The sequence below is a fragment of the Chelonoidis abingdonii genome, chromosome 22, assembly GCF_003597395.2.
Source record: "Chelonoidis abingdonii isolate Lonesome George chromosome 22, CheloAbing_2.0, whole genome shotgun sequence".
NCBI lineage: Eukaryota > Metazoa > Chordata > Testudines > Testudinidae > Chelonoidis > Chelonoidis abingdonii.
The window spans coordinates 23,305,552-23,330,652 of record NC_133790.1 but is presented as its reverse complement, the minus strand read 5'-3'; the positions used below and the strand labels follow the sequence as shown (position 1 = coordinate 23,330,652).

The window sequence follows — 25,101 nt, the reverse complement described above, 5'->3', positions numbered from 1 at the left end:
AGGGGAAAAGGAGAGAGTCTATAGTTCCAGAGGTATTGCTCAGCATTAACAACCCAGGACACGTATATTATTATGCCCAAACTGGAATTTGTCATCTTGTTAGTGAAGCATCTTCACTGAAGAAAAACAGCCGAAGTCTCGGGATTTAAATCAATTCTCAGCACCACTAATTAGCACATTTTAAACATTCAGAATCCTCTGAACAACACATCAGAAGGCCAAACCTTGCCTTCTGGGGATGTCAAACCACAATATGAGCAAGATCCCTAAGATCTGTGGAGATCCCTACGGCCAGTAGAGAAGGGAGAGGCAAACATTTTGCAAGTTGAATCTCTGGGCTGCAAGTAACCCAGCTCTCTCATCAGTTGCTCTCTTCTATAGGCTGACTGGACTGCACTGTCTCAGGTTTCTGAATGACTACTCACTTATCCTTCACCCTCAGCCACTTTGGCACAACACACTTATTTCCGATTTGTGCCAGATCTATTTCCTAGCTCTGTTGTAATCCTCAGTTCTCTCCTAAAGTGATGGCAGAAGATGGATCCTTCACATGCCTGTCAGAGCTCTAATAATCATACCCCCATTTGACCGCTCTCTCCTTCAAGGTACAATGTTATAGCCAACATCCTTACAGACAATAACAGGATCAGAGTCCCTTAAGAACCAGCTGCTACCAGACAGTAACTAGAGGAGTAAATACTACATTACATGGATAAATCCAGATTGGACATTTTTTCTAAAGGACATACTCTAATTCAAATCCTTAGTTATTGGGCTTGATGCAGGAATCATCAGGTAAAGTTCTGCGGTCTGTGTTATGCTGGAGGTCATGCTCAATCATAAAGGTCACTTCTGGTCTTCTGGACCTATTCCCTAACTGGGATCTCTGGTTGCTACTGGAATACAACCGCAATATAGTGTTTTAGAAATTAATTTCAAGAACACACCACAGCAGGGTAACAATTTTTTTTCCCCCAAGGTCCAAATTTCTTGGTCAAGGTCCAGACTCCAGAGAAAAATAATACAAAACCAATAACAATACTAGTAATAATAAGTAAATAAAAAGATCTTGCCGTTTGTTCTAAAGCATCTGGTAGTCCAGATTTGGCCCACAGTCCACCTATTGACTACCCCTGCAGCACAGAATCAACCCAAAGCAGATTAAGGTACCAAAACTAAGAATAACTATAATAATGTCTTGATATTAAACTGCTGAACAAGTGTCCCTTTCCTGGTCATTCCTTGATAAAGCAGCTTAAAACAAGTTGTCCTGTATTTGAAGGCTACTGAAAGGAAACTGTAATCCAGCCCAACCCTGCTATCTGAATTTCACTAGAACTAAGCCTCTCCCTTCCCAATGGGCATTCAGCATGCTGCGTCTGCATAAAGAAGTACTAGCTGCAGTACTCTCCAATCAGAGTCAAAACAGGCTTCGGCAGAAGTTTCTGAGTCACTCTCCTGGAAATGATGTTCCTTCTATGGCAAGATGGTTGACATGGTAAATGAGAATAAAATACGAACCATCAACTTTCCCTAATTCTGCTTGAAAAAGTAAGAGTTACCCCCTCTCGGCGGTAAAGCTTCCATTCTGGATGCAAGAGGCTGACTGGCAGTATTTCATGAAATGGTTTCACGCACAGCAACAGGAATAGCAGTCGGCCCTCACCTCGGAACTCCTGCCTTGCCACTGATCCCTAAAGACTGCAGGGATTGCAGAAGATTCTTTGCTGTTGCTTCTGGCTGGGACTCTGCAAGCTGTTGGAGAGCTGACTGCAGGGCTCTGCGGGATGCTGCATCTCTACAGGGAAAAGGAAACATTTTCTGTTACTCTTACAAATCATGTCAGTGTTTCAGATATTAAATTATGGATTCCACAAAGAGGGTTCTGCTTCCTATCATCATCAGTCTCGCCAACAGCCATTATATCTTTACCTTTCCAACAGGTGAAAAAGGATCTACATCATCTACACTCATGGTAGAATGACCCATTCCCTACCTCAACAGACAGTCTGACCTGACCAGAGGAAAACCACAATAATTCTCATCCCATGACATAAGATTATCAATTAATTCTGGCAGGCCCAAAGGGGGGTTTCAACCACTTCTTTACTACAGACCACGGTTTAAATCTAACCCAAAATTGCTCAGTTACAGCCTGATCCTGCAACTCCCAGAGCTCTGCAAGGGCAAAGGGATGCACTCATGCACAGTGATTTGCAGGATCAAGATCTTAATTTGTTTTTAATTTGAAAAGATGAATTTTTGTTATTTGAAGTTGTAAAACTTGTTTTTCTACAGATTCTAAATGTTGGGCTTACATTACTGGACAGCACTCTTAGGACAAATCTCACTATATACTACACTCCACATCAACACTATTTCCATCTGGAAGATACTACAGTCAAGTTCAACTATCAGATATGCAGCCTTCCCAGCCCCACGTACTCACCTGTAACGATGCAGGGTGAGGCAGAATAGTTTGCAAAGCCCTTTAACTGCACTCTCTGGCAGATCTGCAATAAATTGGTTTCCAAAGTGTTTATTTGGGAATCATCAATAAGGCCCCAATCCTGCAAACATGCAAATGCTTCCTTTTACTAGTGTGAGTAGCCCCACTGATTCTAGTGAAACTATTCATGGCAGTTAAGCATGAGTGTTAGTGTTTGCAGGATCAGGGCCCAAGGCTGATTGACTGTCATGACAAAATAAATAAATGGTAATCAGAATTTCAATTTTTAGAAGTTGGAAAAAAAATCAGAGCACACAATACCTTAGTATTAAATTGTATGTCATAGGAGATTATGAGAAAAGTCAAAGAAATATCTTATTAAAAAAAACACAAAACCCCCTCATTTTCAATCATTAAATGCATTTTAAATTATTTAAGAGCATTTGAAAAACCCATACTCTGCTACTCTGGACAGATATAAAGCTACATTTGCAGTAATGATTCACGGAGGAGTCTTATTTAGTAAAAGACTGGCCAGGGTGATAAAGAGCATGATTTTATACAAAAAAACCCTAAAAGCCATGGCTGTGACCTACAACCTTGGGACCTGATCCAGAGTCCACAGACACAAAGGAAGTCTTTCCATCAACTTCAACGAGCTTTGGATCAGATCCTTAATCATTTGTAGACAGCTAATTAAAAATTCTAGGATTACTTTGTAATCAAGAAGCATAATATAAGATCCAGCCTCCTACATGAAATATGGTAACACTAGTTTGAGTGAAACCAACTGGACATCAGCATCAAACAGGGCTCCCTCCGCATCTCAGTGTCCACAAATATTTTATGAGTATCTGCTGAAGGATTTAACCTTTATATTTTCATTCCTCCTCCTTTCTTATGTCTACACTGAACAAGATACAAAAATCATTGCTGCATGTTTCCTCATCACCCTCTTAGTTACCTTTTTCCAAACGTAAAGAATAAATTTTCACTATGGTCAGACTCAGTGGGGGAAGTTATCCCACAGGGCACACACAGATGAATAATCAGCTATAGGCTGCTTGTTCTCAGATCAGGAGCATTTTGGAAGTTATTTATTCACCTTTCAGAAGAGGCATGCTATCACGCCCAGTAATACTATCCTCACATTTACAGAACACCTTTCACCTTGAAGGATCCCAATGAACTTCATGTAAAAAGGAAACATTTCAGTCAACACTGAAAAACAGTCACCTCTGGGGTGGTTCACAGAAGCTGTTTAAAAGTACACAACACCATACAACACATTAAAACAAAGTGGAAAAACTAAATTTAAATCATTCCTGAAATTTCATCTAAGCAAAATTTATTTGATGTTACAAAAATTTACCAGGACACCTCTACAATGGGAATATGTAATAATCAGGAATCCCACTTTACATCTTCACTTCTCATCTGAGATACCTGTTTTAGGCTTTGCTAGAGCCCTAGGCATAATTAACAGTGTAAACCAAAGGCTATGAACCAGAGCACCCTGGCCTTGGCAAAATAGCAGCACACCAAGTAAACACATTCCTGACCTGAGAGGATGGTACAGTGTTCTAAAGTAATTACGTAAAGACTTTTCTAGGAGATGGTACAGGAACACACAGACCTCTCGCAACAGGATGGGATGACAAGATAATGGATGGGGATGTTTTGTTTGAACTAGCAGGCACAAGGTACAGGACAATAACGAAAAAAATATGAGTGAAATACATAACTTGTTTGTATCCATGTATAAAAGAGGAAGGCATAGGAGGGGCAACTTTGCACTTGCCGAGGGGACTGCATCCTGCTGTGCTGACTGAGCGGCTGCCTTGTTACAGGCATACATGTGTTAATGTACCTGTGGCTCCTATGTTATACTGTGCTTTGTCAGCAATAAAGCTGGCCAAGCGCCTTTGCCACTGAACTGAGCCTGTGGTCTTTCCTTATGAATAACATTGAGGTCTGCTGGTGTTTAGAGCTGTTTAGGAGGAGGAGAGGGGCAGAACAGAAAAATGGGGCAAAATCTCCAGGACCAGCAAGCCATGCTAAAGGATACACGAACCTCAGTACTTGTGTATACATACAGACAGACACAGACATTCAATTGTTAGAACTGCTCATAAGGGACACCACATACTCCAATGCCTACAGTCCTACGGTCTCAAGAAAAGGCCACAAACTTCACAGGTCTTTTAAAATGAAGTGCACTTCAGGGATTCCCAAACTGTGGTAAATGGACCACTGATGGTACATGAGCTTGATGTTTCATGCATTCACTCCATGATTTTTTCAGAAGGTGGTATATGAAGCAATGAAGTTTGGGAGCCACTGCTTTGGCATATACCTAAATGCATTCCACACACACTGTGAAAGAAATAGCTTACAAATGCTTTAAATAGATGAAATACAAGTACCTTGCCCAGTGACACATCTTCCCAGTTCATTAAGTATCTCTCTTCGCTCCTTCACACTGGCTGTGGTCACTTTTATAGCAAACCTCTTCAGTGTATCAGAAACCTAAAACAGCCATTCATATAAAAAAAGTTATCACTCTCTTGTCACTATCAACATATGGATGGCAAAACCCAGAACAAACAGAAACACCGGAAAGGGTGAATGTGCCTTTTTGGAGACAGCCAACTCCTCTTACTAACTGACCAGTGTGGTTAGGCAATCATCCAAACCACCATGGTACTTGGCAAGCCAACAACTCCTGCCTGTATCCATGAAAAGAATTATCAGTGTCTCATATAAGGTGAAGCTCCTCTATTTGTTTGATAATTCAAAATCTCTTTCATATATACAGTAGGATGACCTTTCTCTGATTTTCAACCTGCTTACGTGGTACTGCATCCTCACTAATATACAGTACCATTAGACTCCAATTACCCTTTTATCAAATGGACAGACTATATTTACAATGCAATGGACAGACTATATTTACAATGCAACGGTGTCTCATGTGAATCACTCAAGGAACCAGTAAAATCAATTGCCTAGTATTTATGACCTTTAAAGGCTGAAAAAATTCCACCAGAATAGAATGCAGATCTTTTGCTTTCTAGAAGTCCACGTTAGCCCCTAGACTGCACTCACTCACCCACTTAAGGGGAGCTTCCACCATGAGACAGTCATGCTGCAGGCTTAATTTCATATATTGAGTCTTTCACTTATGATTTAATACTGTCAATTGTTATGAAATTATGTAAGAGGAATAACAAGTGAAATGTTTCTCATTGTACCTTAACAGACACCTGTCATATGTTCATGGAGTTTGTGTGGGTTAGTCTCCTTTTAAACTGAAATGTCTATCATGTTTAAAAAGTCACATCTTATTTATAAAAAACTCTTTCCTATGTTACCACACAAATGGAGATTAGATTGTTAATTTTGTTTCAGTAATTAACTTTTCACCATTTATGCTGTTTACTTTTTATACCTAACGCAGCTTCAGAAATGGAACTAGCCCACTTAATTTCACTTTGGTGTATAATCAGTGTAATTTTTCAGTTTTTATGCACTAGCACCATGTTGTGATGTCTGGACTGAAAACATTGCAGGAGAATGTTTAAATCCCAATCCCAGTAATAGTCCGTTTCCTTAATTTTTAATATGTATTAAAACATTAATAAAGCTTTGTAAAACATGTATGAAAAAATAATTTGTTCTAGGCTGACAGCAGGGCTTGGCACATCTGGTGGCCAGTAGCAACTGATAAAGTGTCAATTTCCTGCATCTGCAGACAGTCTGAAACAGTAGATGTATGAGAACCATCTAAATATAAAATCCCAACCCCAGCACACAGACTGAGCAGTCCTCAGATGCTTCACGTACAGTACTCCAGCTTCAAAGCTGGAATAGCCTCCATACTGTCTGTATCTCCACAACATAGGTGGAGATGCCTTGATCCACCATCCAAAGACCCTCCTATATTGGGGCACACAGGGAGCACAATTGAACCTGTGCCCTGCACTCAAAGGAACACATGCATCCCCTCCATGGACTCCCCAAATCCTGATCCATCTCCTCCGAAGCAGCTCCACTGGGTTTGTAATAAAAGGTCCCTTCATATGCATGGAAATGGCAGGAGTTGCTCTTGAGTAGTATGAACTGCCTCCATTCATCTCAATTAAACTTTTGTCTGTGTGCAAGAAATGCCTCAAAATTGCTGACTGGAATTTCCAGGTAATTCCTACCTCTCCTTTCCTCCAACTCAGCCATCCTAATCCCTGTTCCTCTCTCCAAGGACGGGCAAAAAGTAGGGTAAATCTGGCTAGCAACCTGCAGAATTTGTTGAGAGATGGTAATCATCAATATTAACTGTTCGTCGGCCTACCAGTTAAGGTACGAACATGTGAGAAATTATTTTAAAGAAAACTTTCCACTGTTAAAAGACAAATCCAAGATGTCTAGTAGGTACTGATGCTGACGCACCCTACGTAAGTGTGACAGCCATTTACCAGGAATACACCTCAGTTTTCAGACACTTGGGATAATTTTAAATCTGCATTATATTCCAGTGGTTCCCAATTGATCCACTAACTTATGGAATGGGCAGTTTTTACCATTCATGCAACTTCAGTGATGAGGAGTCATTGTGCAAAGGTCTCATGTATCACTGCTTGTTCTTTTTATTAAGATTTATATAGACATACATGTGTTAGTAAATTATACAAAGACAAAAGTTCCATGAAAGAGTGAAGTCTAAATATATACATATCAAGCCAAATAAGACCCGACTTTGGAGGGGCTCTCTGAAGCAACCTCCATAAAATAGTGGAAAGTGCATCATCACAAGCATATAGAAAAAGAGAGGAAAATATTGTAACAAATCAGCTAAGAACTGTATGGTTGTCACTCTTCTGCACATCATAGCTATTCATAATTTCACTGCAATATGAGAAACAGAACTCACTTTCCTGCTCCTAAAGCCTAAGCCCATACCACTTGATAAATCTTCATTAGCTGTTAGACATAACAGGATCAATTCTAATACATAGTGGAGCAGTTCCAATTCCACCTAAAAAATAACTGAGCATGCAAGTTTTATTGCAATATCCTATGTGATTAAATTGGAATACATTTTTATTATGTACATAATTGTTTTCAGTGTATTAGGGACAGCCTTTTTTTTTTTTGCCATTAAATGGACATTTACTGAATTTTTTTTAAACCTACTCATATTCCAAGTAGCACTCTCAAGACCAGAGAAACTGGAAAGCCAGAGAAAATATTTATCAATATTTTTCACTTTATACTTTTGATAGGTCTTTCCATATAGTCAGTTTCACTGGTTCCCTTACAGAAGCAGTCAATTTCCTCTACTGTTTGTGTGGAAGTGTTAGAGGGCAGCAAAAAGATTTGTTTAAAAGATACAACAACGTGACTGCAGAACCACAAAAACTGACAAAGGGTTTCAGTGGCTGGGATGGTGCCCAGAGCTGATTGTTTCAGCTTGGTAGGGACCTTTTTAACGCTGATGTTAAACCCTGGGCCAGCTCCGACCTCCGCCTGAACCTGGCCCAGCAGGAGAGAAAGGCTCATCCCGCCGGCTCAAACAGCTCCCGTTCCCCACGGACACAGGGGACGCGACAGTCACGCTCTACAAACGCCTCCTGTCCTGTCCCATCCCCCGCGCAGGGCGAGGCGCCGCGGCTGCTCCGATCCCCTGCGCGGCCAGGCCGGACTCCGCGGCGGGGCCGGTCTCGCACCACGACACGAGGCTGCCGAGAGCTTGGCGCGGCCTCGCTCGGCCTGTCACGGGCCGGAGAAGGGGACAGGGCCGCGCTCGGCCGGGGTGGCTGCTCGGGAGGAGCCGGGGGGGTAGGTTAGGTGTCAGCGCCCGGCGAGGGACGGGACTGACGCGATTGCCACGTCCCTTCTCCCCGGGGCAAGGGCCGGATCCCGGGAGGGGGAGGGGGAGAAGGAGCCGCCGCCGCCACCAGCTCCCCGTGACGCGGCCGCCAGAGACGGACCAAGCTAAAGAACCGAGCCTCGGAGCCCGCCCGCGGGAGCGGCTCTCACTGAGCCGCCTCCACCCCACTGCAGGGCCCAGCCCCCCGCACTCACCTGCGTGTCGGCCGCCATCGCGCCGGTCTGACCCCGGAAGCACTTCGAGGTTCAGTTCCGGGTCACGCGCAGACCCGGCCAGGGGGTGGGGCTCGTGGCTATAGAGATGCCTGGAGGTCCGGGCATGAGCGGGACTGGGTCCTGCAGCGAGGCCTCAGGAGCTGGTCATTTCCCTGAGACACCCCCCTGCCCCCCAGCTGCAGCGCCGGGCACACAGCATCCGGCTTGGGAGGGGTTTGACCAGGGCAGCCGGGGCCCTGTGAACGAGCCACTCCCTGCCCTTGATGTTTCCTCCCCTATCCACGGGGATGCTGCTAGTCCCTTGTCTTGGAAACAGGGAACCGCTCTTCACGGGCTGACAAGGCAGATATTGACTTTGTAGCAATACGAGCCCTCTTTAATTGCTGGGGTGGAATTGCACCTAGTGATAGATCCGGGTCCGTAGTGCGAGGTGCTGCCAGTGCTAACATAAAAGGCAGTTCCCTACTGCAAGAGTTTAATCCCATTTTCGCAGCGCCTGGGTGGTCAGCTCTTTTTGCAGAAGGGTGCAATGTCTTGCATAGAATCACCAAGAGAGGCAGATTTTTGGATTAGAAAGCAGATTATTTTAACAGCACAGGGAACACGCTGGAAATTGCTTGTCCTAAAATGACACAACACTTGGAAAATGGAGTTCCCAAATAGGAAGTATAGGTTAGGCTAGTAAGAAACAATTATTTTAACCTAGTATCAAAACTCAAGTGCATAAAAGTTATGCTCCTAAATTCACATTCAGACCCATATGTGGATCATTTTTCAGAAGTGATCGCCCATAATTCTCATTGAATTAAAAGGAGTGTTCTACGACCCTGAAAATCAGGTCTGTTTTGGCTTAACATTTTGGCTTGGGCCTTACATGAAAACTCAGCTAGTCCACAGCAGCAACCACAGCCCCAAAAATCACAACAGCTCATTTTTCATAAAACACGGGACAGACCTTACCTAACTTGGCAGCAAATCAAAAACACTGAATTGCTAAATCTTACAGCATAATCTGAAGCTCTCCAGAGCAATCAAATTCCAGAAGATGGGGTGACACCTGCAGTAAAGACAGTTCCAAAGTGGCAACAACAGGCAGCCTAGTAAACCTCATAAGACCTGGTCTCAACTGATCCACTCATCACTTGCTTATCTAACTTAACAACCATGCACTTAGTTTTCATTGTGTATTCAGTAACGTAGAATGCTCCTCAGGGCAGGGACCCTGCTTATTTTCCTGTAGTTATCAGTGATTCGTTGAGCACATTTGCTGTGCCTCATGGCTCCAGCGGAGACTCAGGCTAGCCCCTTAAACTCAGACCCAGGGGGTTTTGTTAGATTAAGAGCCTGAGCTGCCACCTGAGACACAGCGTCCACACTGCTATTTTCAGTACACTAGCTCAAGTCCTGCTAGCCTAAGGGCTTGTATACACAACTGAATATAGCATCCATAGGTGGAGTCATTCTGGAATATCTCTTGCACTTTAAATTCACACCCTACTTTAATTCACATTAACATTCCAGTGTAGCCAAGGCAGAAGTGAATTAAGTGACATGACTAGTATTTGACATGTGTGGAGCCTCTTGCTCTCAGCTGCAGGGGAAAGTTATTTCAAGGTTTCTCAAAATTATTTTATGGCTGTTTTAGTAAGTGTTTATGACTGAAGGCAAGATCAAAAAAAACTATATCTTTAGGATCAAAATCCATATATTAAGTTTCACACCAGTGGTAAGTTCATGCATGATGATTCCTCCTCTCCCACCTCCCCAAGATAAACGCACAACAGAGGGTGTAAAATAGCACTTTTATTTCTCTAATTAAACCAGCTGAAGAAGTGGTTAGTCAGTGTGTGACAGGGGTTAGTCAAAAAGACCGAATCCCATGTCCTCGTCAGACTCCTCTGATTCCTCCTTTACTTCCTCTTTGGCTGGAGCTGCAGCAGCAGCGGCAGCCGGAGCTGCAGCTGCCACAGGGGCAGCAGCCACAAAGGCTGAGGGATCAGCTAGGAAGGCCTTTACCTGTAAGAAGAGAAAAGCATATAGTAATTTCAGGGAACAAACAGGTCACAATTTACATCTATCCTATTGCCAGACTGAAAACAGATGGCGTATTAGTAGGTCTCCACAGGAATTAAGAGCAGGGAGCATAACCTTAGCAACCCCAAAGGCCATGCGAGCAACTTGCCAGCAACCCAAGGGATGAATTATACAAACAAACTGAAGACAACCAACAGAGGAGGGCAATGTTGCCTTATCATATGAGAAGAGGACTGGGATGCTCTCAGAAGGCACACTCTCCACACTCCTTGCCAGTAAGCTGCTCCTAGGATTGAGGGGTGAAGAGGCAAAACTGCACCTCCACAAAGCAAGGAATTCCCCCTGGCTGCAATGCAGTTATATGCACTTCACACTGTTCAAGACCTCTCTTCAGTGTAGATCTCTAATATACAACCTTCTAGATCTTTACGAGCTCATGCTCAAAGACTAGTTTGTGAACCTTAAGTCAGCACACAATCTATTCCAGTCTGTCTAGCTCAGGAGTCGGCAACCTTTCAGAAGTGGTGTGCCGAGTCTTCATTTATTCATTCTAATTTAAGGTTTCGTGTGCCAGTAATACATGTTAACGTTTTTAGAAGATCTCTTTCTGTAAGTCTAAAATACATAACAAAACTATTGTTGTATGTAAAGTAAATAAGGCTTTTAAAATGTTTAAGAAGCTTCATTTAAAATTAAATTAAAATGCAGAGCCCCCCCGGACTGGTGGTCAGGACCTGAGCAGTGTGAGTGCCACTGAAAATCAGCTTGCATGCTGCCTTCGGCACCCATGCCATAGGTTGCCTACCCCTGGTCTACCTCATACTCTACCTTTTCAGCAAGTGGGAAGGTGTACTCAGTCTCCACAGCCACAGCTAGGACTCGCTTATACCCATTGATGATGGAGTGAGGCACAGAAGCGATGGTTGGGTAGCCAATTTGCAGACAAACACTAGCTACATTACGAACGCCCTGGAGAAGAGGGAAAGAAACACTCATGTTCCAAGCATTCAGCTCTGAGAATCACATTGCAACCAAACACAACCATCCATAACAATATGTGCAAACGTAATAAAGGGTATTATGGGTGAGAAAATTGCCTGGTTCTGGCAAAGGAGACAAACAAGAGGCAGTCTTAACCACATACCTTTAACACTTGTTACAAGGTGTTTCCAGATTTTGTATCCTCTGCATTTCACACATAACTCATAGCCAACAAAATGGAACATCACTCCCATTAGAAAACACATCCATGTTGCAAACCAAAATTTCCAGCATTCAGGGATGCATGATACAATCCATCAAGAAGACTACTGTCTGGCAAAGCCATGATTCGCACTACCTCTATTTTCCAAAGGTGATAGGGAACATCAAAACACCTTGGGAAAACTGGGGTGCTGGCTAGCAGGCTGATACACACTTGCATCTGGATCTCCCAACTCTGGAGTGCAATGAAATAGCACAGACCAGTTTTAAAGGGACCATGCCAGGCCAATAACCTTGTTATTCAGGACTAGAGCTGTAAAAATCACTTTTAGAATTCAGTGCCAGTCTCATTCACAGTTCAAAAAGGGGAGGGGGGGAGGACACCACACACAGCCCTCCAGAATTTCAGATTAGATACCCAAGCACTTAATCTATCCCCATAACTACATGGAATACAGTAGACATGGCATACAGCACAGGCAAGCATCTCTTACTTCCAGAAAGCGTCTGTGCAGAGTCTCCTCGGTGATGTCCAGCACTTCAGGATTGTAAATGCTGCCGTTGTCAAACACTTGCTGGATAATCAGCCCAAAGGAGAATGGGGAAATATTCAACATGTTCAGCAAGGTCGCTTCACTGGCTCCCACTTTATCTCCAGTCTTGATCAGCTGCACATCACTCTGAGAGTCAAAGAGGGAAAAGTGAGCAACGAACTGCTACAGGGAAACTCAGGCACAGAGTCGCAACAAGGTTCATCTTCACATTACAAACATCTGCAGATAAGACTGAAGGAGTTAGACCCACAAATGATTCGGTATCAAAACATGTCCAAAGTTTAGCTGAGCAATCTGAGTGAAGTATGAGAAGCAGCCCACCCAGCAGATGACGCATTTCAAAGCGAGGTCCATAATTATGAGACGTGCAAATGGAATCAGCTACACTTAACATATCATCTATACCTAGGCTGTCCCATTAGACACTCAAACCAGAGTTTCTCATACCCAGAGTACTGTGCCCAGCTAGAAGGAACTAAACCCTTCTCCACAGGAGTCAAACTAGACATCTGGCTTTAAAGATTACTTAAGGTAGAGCAGTAACACAGCTGCAGTTAAGATTATGTCATTAAATATTTATACTTTCCATTCCTCACAGAGCACCAGGAAATATTAAAATAATCTCTTTTTAAAAAGATGAGTCCCTGAACAGTTTCAAGAAAGGTGGGATTTTGAAAGGCTTATCAGTGAGTATCGATCCATTTTTGACAAAACTGCTCGCACAGATTCATTACTCTGCTATTTTGCTCTTAAGATGCTTTAGAGACATGCCTCCAAAGTCCTCAATAGAAGGTGGGATTGATCTTGTGCCATGGAAAGCAGCACAAGACATGGGGATGTAGGGATGAACCAGCTACAAATCTATAGTCCTAACTTCAGTGGAACTGCCAAACTGTCGAACCAGGGCCATCCAGTATATAGGAGTAGCTAGAAAGCTGTGAATGACCTTTCACTTGCTAGTAGCACACTGAACTTTGCTCTGCACTCACCAGGATTTCAATGGTACCCCTGGAGATCTTCGTGGTGATGCCCAAAGCCTGGAAGAAGGAGGTCTTCTCGGGACCCAAACCAGTGTTCTGGGCTGGCACAGTGACATCACAAGGGGCAATGGCACCAGCTCGAGCAGCAGCTGGCACCTAACATGACAGTGCAAGAAGAGAAAGCAAAATAATGTTTGGCTTTCAGACAGTACTGTATAGACACTAATTCATCCTCACAGCACTTCTGCAAAATCGGCATCTCCCAATTATTCACATGGGGAAAGTCAGGTCACAGCAAGTCAGTGGCAGCGCTCGGAGTACAACACAGTAAATGCCTGGTTCCCAGTTCTTGCTCCCTTCTAAAATCACACATCCAGAGAATGTTCAGGGTTACACTGTCTCCTTCCTTCAGATCAGGCCCCAAGACCTACCTGAGTAGACACACTATAATAATAATGTCCTCCTCCCTTACCTTGTTTGCCAACAGCATGTCCCTGATCTCAGTCAGATCCTCCTTGGTGAACACAAAGCCTACATTCCCACGGATATGAGGCAACAGCCTGCAGGAAAGACAGCACCATTCAGTTTCACTCCTCCAGAGAACATAGTGTCTTCCTCAGGAAGCAGAGTGTGGAATCACAGTATTTTACTCACTTTTCCAAAGCAGGGTTATTCTCCAGATGACCACGGATAGCCTTGCGCATCATGGTGTTCTTCCCCATCAGCACGACAGCCTTCCCACGCAGGGACATGCGGATCTGCTGCATCTGTTTGGATCCTACATTGTCTGCTCCCACGATGAAGCATTTTGGATAATCATCCAGCAGTTGCTATGGAAAGAACAAATAAGTTTTACAAAGAAACCTACACCAAGGTATAGAGTAACATGAGGTCCCATTTAGGCACCTTAACTAAATGACTAGATTCCATAAGTCCTTAGCACCCAGTAACTCTGTTTAGGTGCATAAATGGGAGCTACTGTGTGCTAAGCTGAGAAATCTGACCCAATGTTACCAACCAGAACCTCTCCCAAAGCAACAAAAAAACCCTGTCACCTGACTAGGGCTCTTAAACAGCTGACATTGGTACACATTCCAGTCAGCAACCAGTATGTGCACTAATCAAACTGTCCCACTCTCTGCCACTCTGGGAGTACTTCCCCCTTTCTCCCTCAAGTCTCCAAACCAACCCTGACATGGACAATTTTCAGTCTCTTTAGGTTGCCAGGGTGCCATTGCTTAAAACATGTGGTTACAAGGCTGCCAGCCCAATGCTACAGAAAATGCAGAGCGCAATTCTTTCTGAAAAAAATTACATACCAGCAGCTCTCTGATGACCCTCAGAGAGGAAATAAAGAAGTCTCAAAGCACATTTAAGAGGAGATAAACATGCTAAATGAGTTGCATTTCAACCCTCCAAATAAAGCACAGTCAGCACATACCAGGAGCTTAGCTGAAATGTGATGTTTATATCTGTAAAAATGTTAATGCAGTTTCTCTGAAAGGATCCCTCTTAAAGAGTCAACAACTTGGTAATGCTCTCCATTAAGGAGGCTTGGATGTGTGGCTCTTCTGCAGATGCTACTTTTGCTTACTCGGTCACTGTGAACAGTATCTCACTGCTATGCAACACACTGGGGCATTAAAAACACAAATTATATTCAACTAGGAAGCAGCACTAACATTTACAAGGCTCTTCTGAATGATTTATTTGTGATTGCAGTGGACTCTGTTCTTAGTAACACAGTTTAATTCTTTCCAGATCCAAGTGTTCTGGGGATCTTACTCAGGCTTCCCAATTGTTTTTAAAATGTTCAAAAACCTGCCAATGGCTGATATATTCATTGTAAGAGAGACAACAGCTGTGCAAGTGTCCATGTCAAAGCTCACTTGAAGGAGCTTACTGAGAACCCTTCTGATAAAATTTGGATGCAACATCTAGAAGAGTCTTCAGAGTCTCGTAACAGCAGCCACCAGTGGGAAATGTGGCATACCAGGCTCTAGATAAGAAGTACCCAAACTGGGGGCAGAGGATGGGACACACACATTTGGGGGAGCACAGCTGTTGCCTGGACCAGCTCCCACAGGGGGTGGAGAGGTAGCACTACCCAGCTCCACACCTAGCCTGGCCCTGTCTGCCGGAGCTCCACTCCTGCCCTCAGCTAAGGCCCTCCTGCCCCTGTCCGTGTTCCCCCACCCCCAGTCCTGCTCTGGCCAGGGGAGAAGCAGACAGCGTAAGAGGGGTGCATGACCATGAAAAGTTTGGGGACCACTGTTCTAGATCCAGCTGTAATTGGGCAAAAGCTGAGTACCACAATCAGCAACTTCACAGGAGCCAGAGGGCTGCACCTCATTGGTATACAATGGAGCAAATTGCTACAACAGCCATTAATCAAAGTACGTAGTCCCAACATAGCTTGCTCCTGCTTGACTAGGTAACCTCTGCAAACTGCAGCTTTGTATTAACGATGAGACTGGCTCCTGCTTTGCTGCCTAACACAACCCCCCATTAAGTCTGTGGCTCCAAATGTGCCACCACGGATTTCTAGTGCATTAGGATTAACCTAGGGGTGCGTTTGCAGGTGTAGTACAGAGAATGGCCAGGGCAGGCTGAACCATGTGTGACAAGAGTCCATCCCGGTGCCAGCCCCGGTCCAGAGTATCTAAAAGACAGCCCAAGGGAGACACTTACAATGATTTTCAGGAAATAGTTGGACTTCCACGTAGCCCTGTCTTCCCTGGGCATCTCGACGGTGCTTCCAAGGATTGCCACAAAGGGTTTAAAGACCAGCTGTTACCTACAGGAGATAAGATGGGAAACCAGGGTTCAGCCAGATCACGGCAACCCCACCCTATCCCCTGGCCTCCCACCCCCCGCCTGAAAAGGGGACGTCGCATCCTGGCCCGGCCTCCCAAACGATAAAGCGGGGCTTCAAATGCAGACAGCTTCCAGGTTGTATCAAATGGAACCAGCGTGGGACTCCCGCGGGGCACTGCGGAATCTACAGTCTGTGTGTCCCCTGCATCCGAGAGGGGGCGTCTATGGCCCCCGGTCCCGCCAACCCCGCGCTGAGGGGAGGCGGTGGGTGTCCCTCACGGGTTCCCGTAGAGGAGACGAAGAGGCCCCTCGGGCACTGGGAGCCCGGAGCGATGCGCACAGCGCGGCCCCGTGTTCCTGCCGCGGTGCTGAGCCGGCCCCGCGTGGCCAGGCCCGAGGCCTAGCGACACCCAGAGCCGCGGCGGGGCCCAGCCAGCCGGGAAGCCCCGGGGTAGGGCCGACCCGCCCGGATCCCCATGATCTCCTCCCCGGCCGGGGGCTGAGCGCGGCCGAGTTCCCCGCCAGGCGGCCGGCCGCCCCCACTCTGGACACCCACCTCCCGCAAGAGCTCCGGGAAAGAAAAGGGAGCGCGCCCGCCTCCTCGCCTTTCTTATACTCCGAGCCTTAGCCAATCAGCAACTGGTAACCTCCGGCCCTGCTCAATCTATTGAACAGTTGTAGACGTCAATCCAAGTGACCAGACGAGTCTCTCCCTCCTATTGGACAGAAATCCTGTCATTCACAAGGCTGACGACTTTAGGTGCTGTCATTTAGAGGAGCAGTAGCAGCTCATAGAAAGCTGGCTCCTGCTAGGGCTCCTCCTGCTGGATGAGAGCTATTCGCGTCCTCCCACGGCCTGTTGGGGGAGTGGGCTGCAGCCGTGGGGCCACCTGCAGCCTCCCCCGCCATGGAGCCAGTGTGCTGACATCATCTCTGACATCCCTCTGATGCCTGGCAGGGGTGAGGCCAGAAAGGGGAGTTCAGTCCATCTGCCAGACATAACCCTGCTCTGGCTCAGGGCTGCTCTAACTTACGCTCTGCCACCTGAGCTGCTCAGATCACAACAGCATCGGGGCCATTCTGGTCACACTCCCTATTTCCCTGCAGAGGGACAATGGAGGTGGGGCTGACATCGGAATGATATCACCAGCTCTCATGAGTTTTTCAGGAGTGAAAGGATTTCGGACAGGTCAGGAGCTTGTCTGGAGCTGACCCAAGATGCTCCCACTGCCTTCCGAAGGTCAGCCCTGCCAGAAGCTGGCAGAGTCTCCCCACCATGCACAAGTCTCACAAGAGAGGAGGGGGAAGAAACGAGTAAAGAGCCCAGCTGTGCTGGCCTGGGGGGGGGCCGGGGGAGTGTATGTGAAAACCCCCAGGAAGAGCTAAGGTGAGGCTAGGTGTGGCTGAATTGAGGGAGGTGGGGGGGCTGAACTGAGGAGCAGGCTGGGGGGACAGGATTAATTGCTGGTCTGAGAAGAGCCATCTGTGGGGGTGAGCGCACCTAAAGCAGATGCCAAACTCACAAACTCTAATTCAGTTTGGGAAAGTAAGTAGGCAACTTTTAATTCTCCCAGACACCTAGTGAGGCTGGGGAGAGGGAGTTCAACAATCAGAGACAGAGTGGAAAAACAGCATAATCTTTTAAAAAAACAACACGTATTGCAGATTATGGATTATAGCATTTTATTACTTTTTAAACCAAACTTGCTATTTCGCATAATTGAAGCATTATACCCCAATGATTAGAAACTTTTTTATTATCCTGTGTTTTAGATAATTTTAACATTAGCTTTTAAAAAAAATTTTAAATCTGTTCTTACCAGTACGTCCTCTATGTGAGGACTATATATTAAATGCATTTTTTGAGCAGGGAAAAGGAATAGGAGCTTGCTGCAGCCACTCCATGCTTCTACCTGGTATTGCAGTATCACCAGAAATGGTACACATCGCAGTTGAAAAACAGCAAAGAAACCTGTTGTGTTGCTTATGTTAACAGGGGTTCTCAAACTAGGGGTTGCAAAGTTTTTACAGGGGGGGTCATGCACTGTCACCCTCCACCACAAACCCCACTTTGCCTCCAGCATTTATAAAGGTGTTAAATATATTTTAAAAGGTGTTTTTAATTTATGAGGGTGAGGCCGACATGTTCAGATTGGGGGAAGCGGCTCAGGGCTTGGGGAGAGGGTTGGGGGGGTGAGAGCTCTGGGGTGGGTCTGAGGGGTTTGGGGTGCAGGAGGGGGATCTGGGGCTACAGAAGGGAGAAGGGACTTCCCCCAGCTTTCTCCCTGCAGCAGTACCTGGGCGGGGCCTGTCCCCATCACAGCAGCTCTGGGGCTGGGGCTGAGGCTGCAGGATACGCGTCCGGCTCCCGCAGGTCCAGGCTGTGGCCTGGGTTTCCTGAGTGCTTCTGCGGCCCTAAATAGGTTGCTCCGTGGCCCCACAGCTTCCAGGAAACTTAGCCCGTGGGTGGTGTGCGTGTTTGTGGTGTGCTTACTCCTTGACTGAAGTATATAGTGAGCTCTGTTTGTTTGAGGGACCCTGTGCTGAGCCTGCTATGCAAGGCTGACAGCATGTTGATGAGGCTTTCATCCCCAAGCCTTTTAGGACCTGCCAACCCTTAACCAGGGGTTGGGGCTAATCATGGAGAATAAGGCTTTAAAAAGGCCCCTCTTAAGCAACCGGAGGAGCTAGCAAACAGGAGAGTTTTGTGAGGGAGCTCTCCAGGTAAAGGAGGAGCGACTCCGTGCCCCTTGAGGTGAGTTTGTTGCCTGCAGCAGAGGTGCTGACTTTTGTTTTTGCCAGTGGGTGCATTTGAAGAGGTAGGTGTGTGTGTGTATGTATGTTTGGGGAGGGGGAGTGAAGGGGGCACTCTGCCAGTTTTTAGGGGAGGTAATTGTCAGCATTTATACTGCACACTTCTTTCATGTTCTAGTTACTGAATGTGTCTATCGTTATTTTTGCTGTTTTAAGAATTAACTTGTTTTAAATAAAATCATTGCAATTACTTAAAAGCTGGTTTCACTAGCATCCCAGTTTAAAGACATTATGTGTCACTGTAGCTTTCTGGATGAAACTGTCAGCAATTTTCTTTACATCTAGGTTCCTTGGTATTGTTTTGAGGCATGTTAAGGTCAGCTACATTATTCAGTTGCGTATGTCCCATTGATGGCGGGAGATAATTTTGAAGTCTTCTGAAGCATAAGTTCAGGATGATACAGGCATAGTGAGAAGGCTTCTTATACATTTGCAGTGTGCTGGAAACATAGTGCTTCCAGAGTACTGCAAATGATTCCAAGCTCTTTCTTGATGGGTACAGGCGACACGTGGCATTGCGAGTGCAGGAACCACAGTGAAGCAATGTTGCGCCCGTCCCGTCCGAACTCCCCATCTAGGGAGCCGCTCAGGAAGGTGGTGATGTCTTGGTTGGAGGGGGCTCTGCCGATCCACTTCTCTGTCACGTCACGCAGGGCGTTAGCCGTGATGTTCCTTACCGTGGCGTGGGGACATGTCAGCAGGCGGAAGGCGCTGGTGATCACTCTGACGTCGCACAGCTCTCCCATATGGGGGGATGTTGACCGCAACGTGCCTGTGGCTGATGTAGACCAGTTCATTGCTGGCTCTCTGGGGAAGGAACAGCCAATTCTTCACCAGCTGCCAGATGATCTTGTCTGCCTTGTTGAGGGGCAACTTTGCCATGACGGATCTCCTTAGGAGGAGCGAAATGCAGGGGATCGGGAAGATGTTCAGGGCATTTATCTTCTGCCATGGTGCCAACAGGGAGGTGTCAATCTTGGCGGTATCCTGGAAGATCTGGTATGCCTGCCCCTATGCCAGGGGGATGACGGGCTCACCCTGGATCTGGAACCCCGTCGCCTACACTGAGTTCCTTTTGCTGCTGTCAATGTGGAGTTTCGACAGGGCCCCAGCAGGGATGACTAAAAAAAAAACACGTGGGGCTTGTACTCACCGTGCGGTGCTCCGAGTCTTCGGCAGCAGGTCATTCACTCACTCCAGGTCTTCGGTGGCGGGTCCTTATATATAGTGTATCCTTTGTATATAGTGTGGTCTGTTTGTCTGAGGGGCCTTATGCTGAGGCTAGCAGTATTCAAGTGGAGAGCTGGTTAAGGAGGCATTGATGGCCAAGCTCTTTAGCACCTATCAATCCTTTAACGGGGTGGGGGTCCTCAGGGAGAACAAAGCTTTAAAAAGCCCACTTCTAAGAGACCAGAGGAGCTAGGGAACAGGAGAGTTTGATGAAGGAATTCTCCAGGTGAAGGAGAAACAATTAGGTGACTTTTGGGGTGAGCCTGTTGTCTGTAGTGTGTTTGGGGTGTGCTTACTACTTGATTGAAGTATATAGTGTGGTCTATTGGAGGAACCTTGTGCTGAGTCTAGCAGCCTGCTATGCATGTGGGGAGTTGCTTAAGGAGGCTTTCATCCCCAAGCCCTTTACCACCCATGAACCCCTAACCAGGGGGTGGGGCTACTCAGGGAGAACAAGGCTTTAAAAAACCTGCTCCCAAGGGAGGAAAGAAGCTAGGGAACAGGAGTGGCTAATGTGAGTTTTACGAGGCTGTTAACCAAAAGAAGGAGCAACTCCGTGACCCTTCGGGTGACTTTGTTGTGCATGGTGTAGTGTGGTGGCTGCTTAACTGAATTATACAGTGTGGTCTGTTCATTTGAGGGAACTTGAGCTGAGCCCAGTGGCCTGCCAGGCAAGTTGAGAGCTTTATAATGAGGCTTTGGTGGGCAAGCCCTTTAGCACTCAACAACCCTTAGTAGGGTTGGGGCTCCTCAGGGAGCACAAGTTATTTACTTATATAACTAAACTATTGTTGTATATAAATATAGACTCTATTTAATATCTAAATCTTTGGAATGAGTCGTGCCGCCCAGGCACTCCACCAGAAAACTACCCTCAATATGATTTACCCGGAAAGCTTACCTCTTAATTCTTATTTGCCTGAGTTGGGCGCTAGAGTAGGGAATCAGCTCTGGCTAGGGTGTATGTGCAGTGGTTACACAAGGAACTGGACTGGTATTGTAAGAAATGTAAGTACCTTATGTATGACTGACTGTATGTTTGAGACAGTTATGTGAGAGCAGAAAAGAGCACTGGCGTACCGTATAGTGCAGGGGTGAGGGTAGGATTAAGGCCAGGGTTCTCAAACTGGGGGTCGCGAGGTAATTACATGGGGGGTCATGCACTGTCAGCCTCCACTGCAAACCCCACTTTGCCTCCAGCATTTATAATGGTGTTTAAATAAATTAAAAACACTTTTTAAATATATAAGGGGGGTCGCACTCAGAGGCTTGCTATGTGAAAGGGTCACCAGTACAAAAGTTTGAGCATCACTGGGGATTAAGGCATATACTAACTAAGCTACATGTTGGGGCCTCACACCATGAGGCATCTCTTTTAAAAAAACAAACAAAACAAACCACCCACCCACCCCTCCATTTCATATAGTATCCAAATTGGTTGATAAATAAAGGAGATACAGGAAAAAGAAGATTCTCTCTCACTACAGACATTTTCTTTCAAATATGACAAATATATACACCTGGCTACACAAATAACCTTACCCTACCTCTGCCCTTCACTAATTGTTCATTATTGACAGGCAGGAGGCCAGGGCTGAGAACAAAAAAGAGAATTGCACTTGTAAAATTAGTATTTCTATGGGTGAGTCTGCTATCAGTCTCCTAAGGCAGGCATTTGTTGGCCAGCTGCTGCTGAGTAAACAGATTCTGACCTTGCCTTCAGGAACTCCTCAAGAGTTCATAGGCTGTCAAGAATGGGAGTAGGACCATTCAACTGTGCCCAGAAAGTCGCCTCATGTACCTCTCTGTCTCCCTCAGCTCTTGCAGTTTTCCAGCCCACTCTGGTCTTCCAAGCCCCTTACATGGTCTCTGAGAGCCAAGGAGCTCCTTGCACTGACTTCAAACACATGGCCACCTGCCCATAGGCCAGGCTAATCATACATGCTGCATTCAGTGCAATAAGCGGATATGCCCCCACTGAACGCTGTTGCTGGACTTCTGCCTGCATTCCCTTTCTACTCCTGCAAAGCTCTTCCCTTCTTGTTGTTTTTGTTTTTATTTGGTTGGTGGGGGGGATGTTATTGCCTAAGTTTAAAGACCATTAATGAAGTTTATCTCCCAGCCCCCTGCATCTCACTCAAAACCACCTGTTCCCTAGCTCCTCTGGTGCTTAGGAGCAGGGTTTCCAACCCAGGGTTTAAATACTGGTTCTCCCTGAATAGCCCCCACCCCCTGATTAAGTGCTAAAGGACTTGAGGATCAAAGCCTCCTTAAGAAGCTCTCAGCCATGCCTAGCAGGCTCTAGACTTAGCACAGACCACACTCTATACTTCAGTCAAAGCAGTAAGCACAACCACAAACACACACTACAGAAACCAAAACTCCTCCTTCATCTGGAGAAACGCTTGCAAAACTCACATTAGCCACTCCTGTTCTCTAGCTCCTCCACAGAGTCAGCACCTATGGGCTGTAGCTTGTGTCTGTTATGTGCTTGCTGCTTGACTGGAGTATACAGTGTTGTCTGCTCCTTTGAGGGACCCTGTGCTAAGCCTAGAGCCTGCTAGGAAAGTTGAAGAGCTTTGATGGGCAAAGCCCTTTAGCACCTATCAAGCCTATCCAGGGGTGGGCTCCTCAGTGAGAACAAAGCTTTAAAAAACGTGCTCACTGAGCAACCAGAGGAACTAGAGAACAGAAGGAGCTAAACCTGAGTTGAGTGAGGATGTTCTCCAGGTGAAGGAGAAGAGCAACTGAAACATGACCCCTGGGGTGAGTTTGTTCTCTCATATGTACCCCCGATGACTAATGAGTGACAGCATCAAACTCTGTGTAACATCTTTAGTTAAATATTCCTTCTAATATAACATCATAAATGTGTTTGTGGTGTGGTATAACCTAAGTAAGGCTCATGTGAAGCAGTGTCTCTGGGGCAAAGATGTCAAGTCTGGAGGAGATGACTCTTTTTAGCTGATGCCTTCAAACAGAAGCAGGCATCTGTTGAGGCAGGCCACAGAAAGAGGGGTTTAAAACTGGGTGGGAAGGGAGGATCCTATTTTGTCCTTGGGAAGAGAGAAGGGGGCTGGACCCTAAGAGCCCAGGAAGGTGCTATCACTGTAATTCCACCTGGTCACTGAGGAATAAATGCCCCTGTTGCTAGGAGGAACAGGCAACAATAGCTCATGTTAAGTTCTGCTGTCCTCACGACACAGAACCCCCCAAAGCAATTGAAACCTATCACATTGGTTCTGTGAGGTTAGCCTCTGCAGAATCAGATCTGGAGCATGTTCAGGCTCGCTGTCTAAAACTGATGGTAGGTAATACTTGGGGCCAGAGAGATAAGGGGCCCAGCATTTCTTCTGGCTAAGCACAGGGGAGTGTGGTCCCAAAGGGCCAGTATGAGTGGCCAAATGGCAGAGGTTGTAGGGGGTGGGCAAAAGCAGATTCCTCATACCACTAGCTAAAATCCATATGGTTTGGGAAGGTTTGGAGAATGTTTTGACTGGGGTGGGGGTGGGGGTGGTAATGGAACACCTCCTATTTGACCTGCTCCTGGGTAATGATTTTTTCTGTCTAGCTCAGGTTAAAGCATTTGCCTGCAGCAGGAGGGAATTTTAAGCTCGGACCCTCTGAGGGAAAGGGTAAGGTCTCAGGAACTGCTGAGAGAATGGGAGAGAGTCTCCTTGATTCTTCTGCAGCTGGGGGAAGCCACATGCTTCCAGGTGGGAGGGTGGCTGAGACCAACTCCTATGCTGCAGCTTGAGGCATCGCCACATCAGGAAGGAATGGGGGTGTAATGCCTGCCAGGGAGAGAACTGTCCAGGTTGTAGCTAGACCAGAGAGGAACCTAACTCTAGGGAACAGAGATAAATGTGTCCCAGAGAAGGGGCAGAGAATCTCAGAAAGAGGAGGAAACTGGGGAAGAAATAGAGGGGTTACAGGAATGTCTCCTCACTAGTCCCTTGGGGCAGGACGCCCAGGACACCAGGAGGATGGCTGGGTCAGCATCTGTGCACCCAGTCACTCAGCCTGTGAGCCAGGTTTTGAGAAGGAACTGTGTAACTCTCCTCCTGGAGGGGAGCAGTCACACAGCTGACTTCTCAGGGACAGAGAAGGGAGTGGCAGAGGGTACCCCAATCCAGGTCCCAACTTTTCAGGATGGTATTTCTGATAATGTTTTTGGAAGGTAACTGTCTCTCTTTACATCAAGGTGCAGCTCCAATGCCTGTAAGAGCAGGAGAGTTGAGACCAGGAAATTGCCAGGTGGTAGTTTGCCAGAATACAAAGAACCCAACTGGCAGAGAAGGGGTGTGTTTTTCCCCAGGCTGGGGAGAGACAGGGAGCAGTTATGGGAAAGCTACAGAGAAGAGGGGCAGCTGATCAAAAGGTAAACACACCTAGCCCAGAGAGCACAGATCACAGCCCCATAGGGGGCAGGGAAGGACTCGGTGCGGCGAGGGGGAAACACAGGGTAACCCCAGAAGGGGAGCTGGATTTCCTACATATGTACAGTCCTGGGGTTGGGAGACGGCTCCCCAAAGGGTCAGCCAACGTGCAGGATCCCCCTGTACCCTTATCTTGCCAGACCCTATCTAAAGGCCAGAATATGATTAAATTAAGGCCCACACAAAGGGAAAGACTGGAGGGAAAGAGAAGCCCAGTGACTGATTACATGGAAGAGAGTCAAAGGACACCATGGGTAATGAACAAACTAACTTCAAACTGCAGTAACTGAACAGAGGGCGTGGTAAAGATACTGGTAAACACCCATCTGTGATACAAATTTTGGTATTAATGATAAGATTTGGGATAAGAATTTTGACGCAGATGTTAAATCTTATCATAATGGTACTTTTCAGTTAATACCTGTAAAGGGGTTTAAACCTTATCACAGCAGAGAAACCATAAAAAAAAAAAAAAAAAA

The 25,101-nt window shown here is 46.1% G+C and overlaps 2 protein-coding genes and 1 pseudogene across 2 annotated transcripts in view; 1 reads left to right on the top strand and 2 right to left on the bottom strand.

Moving 5' to 3' along the window:
- The window catches only part of GCN1 (GCN1 activator of EIF2AK4), a 69,931-nt gene extending 61,341 nt beyond the window's left edge, over window positions 1-8,590 (bottom strand). Inside the window, exons 1-4 of the mRNA XM_032777850.2 lie at window positions 8,531-8,590; window positions 4,876-4,978; window positions 2,450-2,513; window positions 1,667-1,798 (exon numbers count right to left, since the gene is read on the bottom strand). Of these exons, the coding sequence (XP_032633741.1) occupies window positions 1,667-1,798; window positions 2,450-2,513; window positions 4,876-4,978; window positions 8,531-8,548 (317 nt within the window). The 5' untranslated portion in view covers window positions 8,549-8,590. The remainder of the gene's footprint in view (window positions 1-1,666; window positions 1,799-2,449; window positions 2,514-4,875; window positions 4,979-8,530) is intronic.
- Window positions 8,591-10,334: 1,744 nt separating this feature from the next.
- Window positions 10,335-16,775, bottom strand: RPLP0 (ribosomal protein lateral stalk subunit P0). The gene is made up of 8 exons (XM_032777849.2): window positions 16,696-16,775; window positions 16,014-16,119; window positions 13,977-14,152; window positions 13,795-13,882; window positions 13,332-13,478; window positions 12,283-12,468; window positions 11,414-11,554; window positions 10,335-10,567 (listed from the first exon to the last, which is right to left on the bottom strand). The coding sequence occupies exons 2-8, from the start codon at window positions 16,065-16,067 to the stop codon at window positions 10,409-10,411; spliced, it is 951 nt and encodes a 316-aa protein (XP_032633740.1). The 5' UTR covers window positions 16,068-16,119; window positions 16,696-16,775; the 3' UTR covers window positions 10,335-10,408.
- A 1,149-nt stretch (window positions 16,776-17,924) lies between these two features.
- LOC116823361 (U2 spliceosomal RNA) lies at window positions 17,925-18,089 on the top strand (annotated as a pseudogene).
- Window positions 18,090-25,101: the final 7,012 nt, after the last annotated feature.

Bases quoted from the DNA above. Each gene is read 5' to 3' on its own strand.
- RPLP0 (XM_032777849.2), bottom strand. From the start codon at position 16,067: ATGCCCAGGGAAGACAGGGCTACGTGGAAGTCCAACTATTTCCTGAAA. The intron at 13,883-13,976 runs GTGAGTAAAATA...TCTTTCCTGCAG, and splicing joins AATAACCCTGCTTTGGAAAA to GCTGTTGCCTCATATCCGTG. The intron at 11,555-12,282 runs GTAAGAGATGCT...CCTCTTCTCCAG, and splicing joins TGCACAGACGCTTTCTGGAA to GGCGTTCGTAATGTAGCTAG.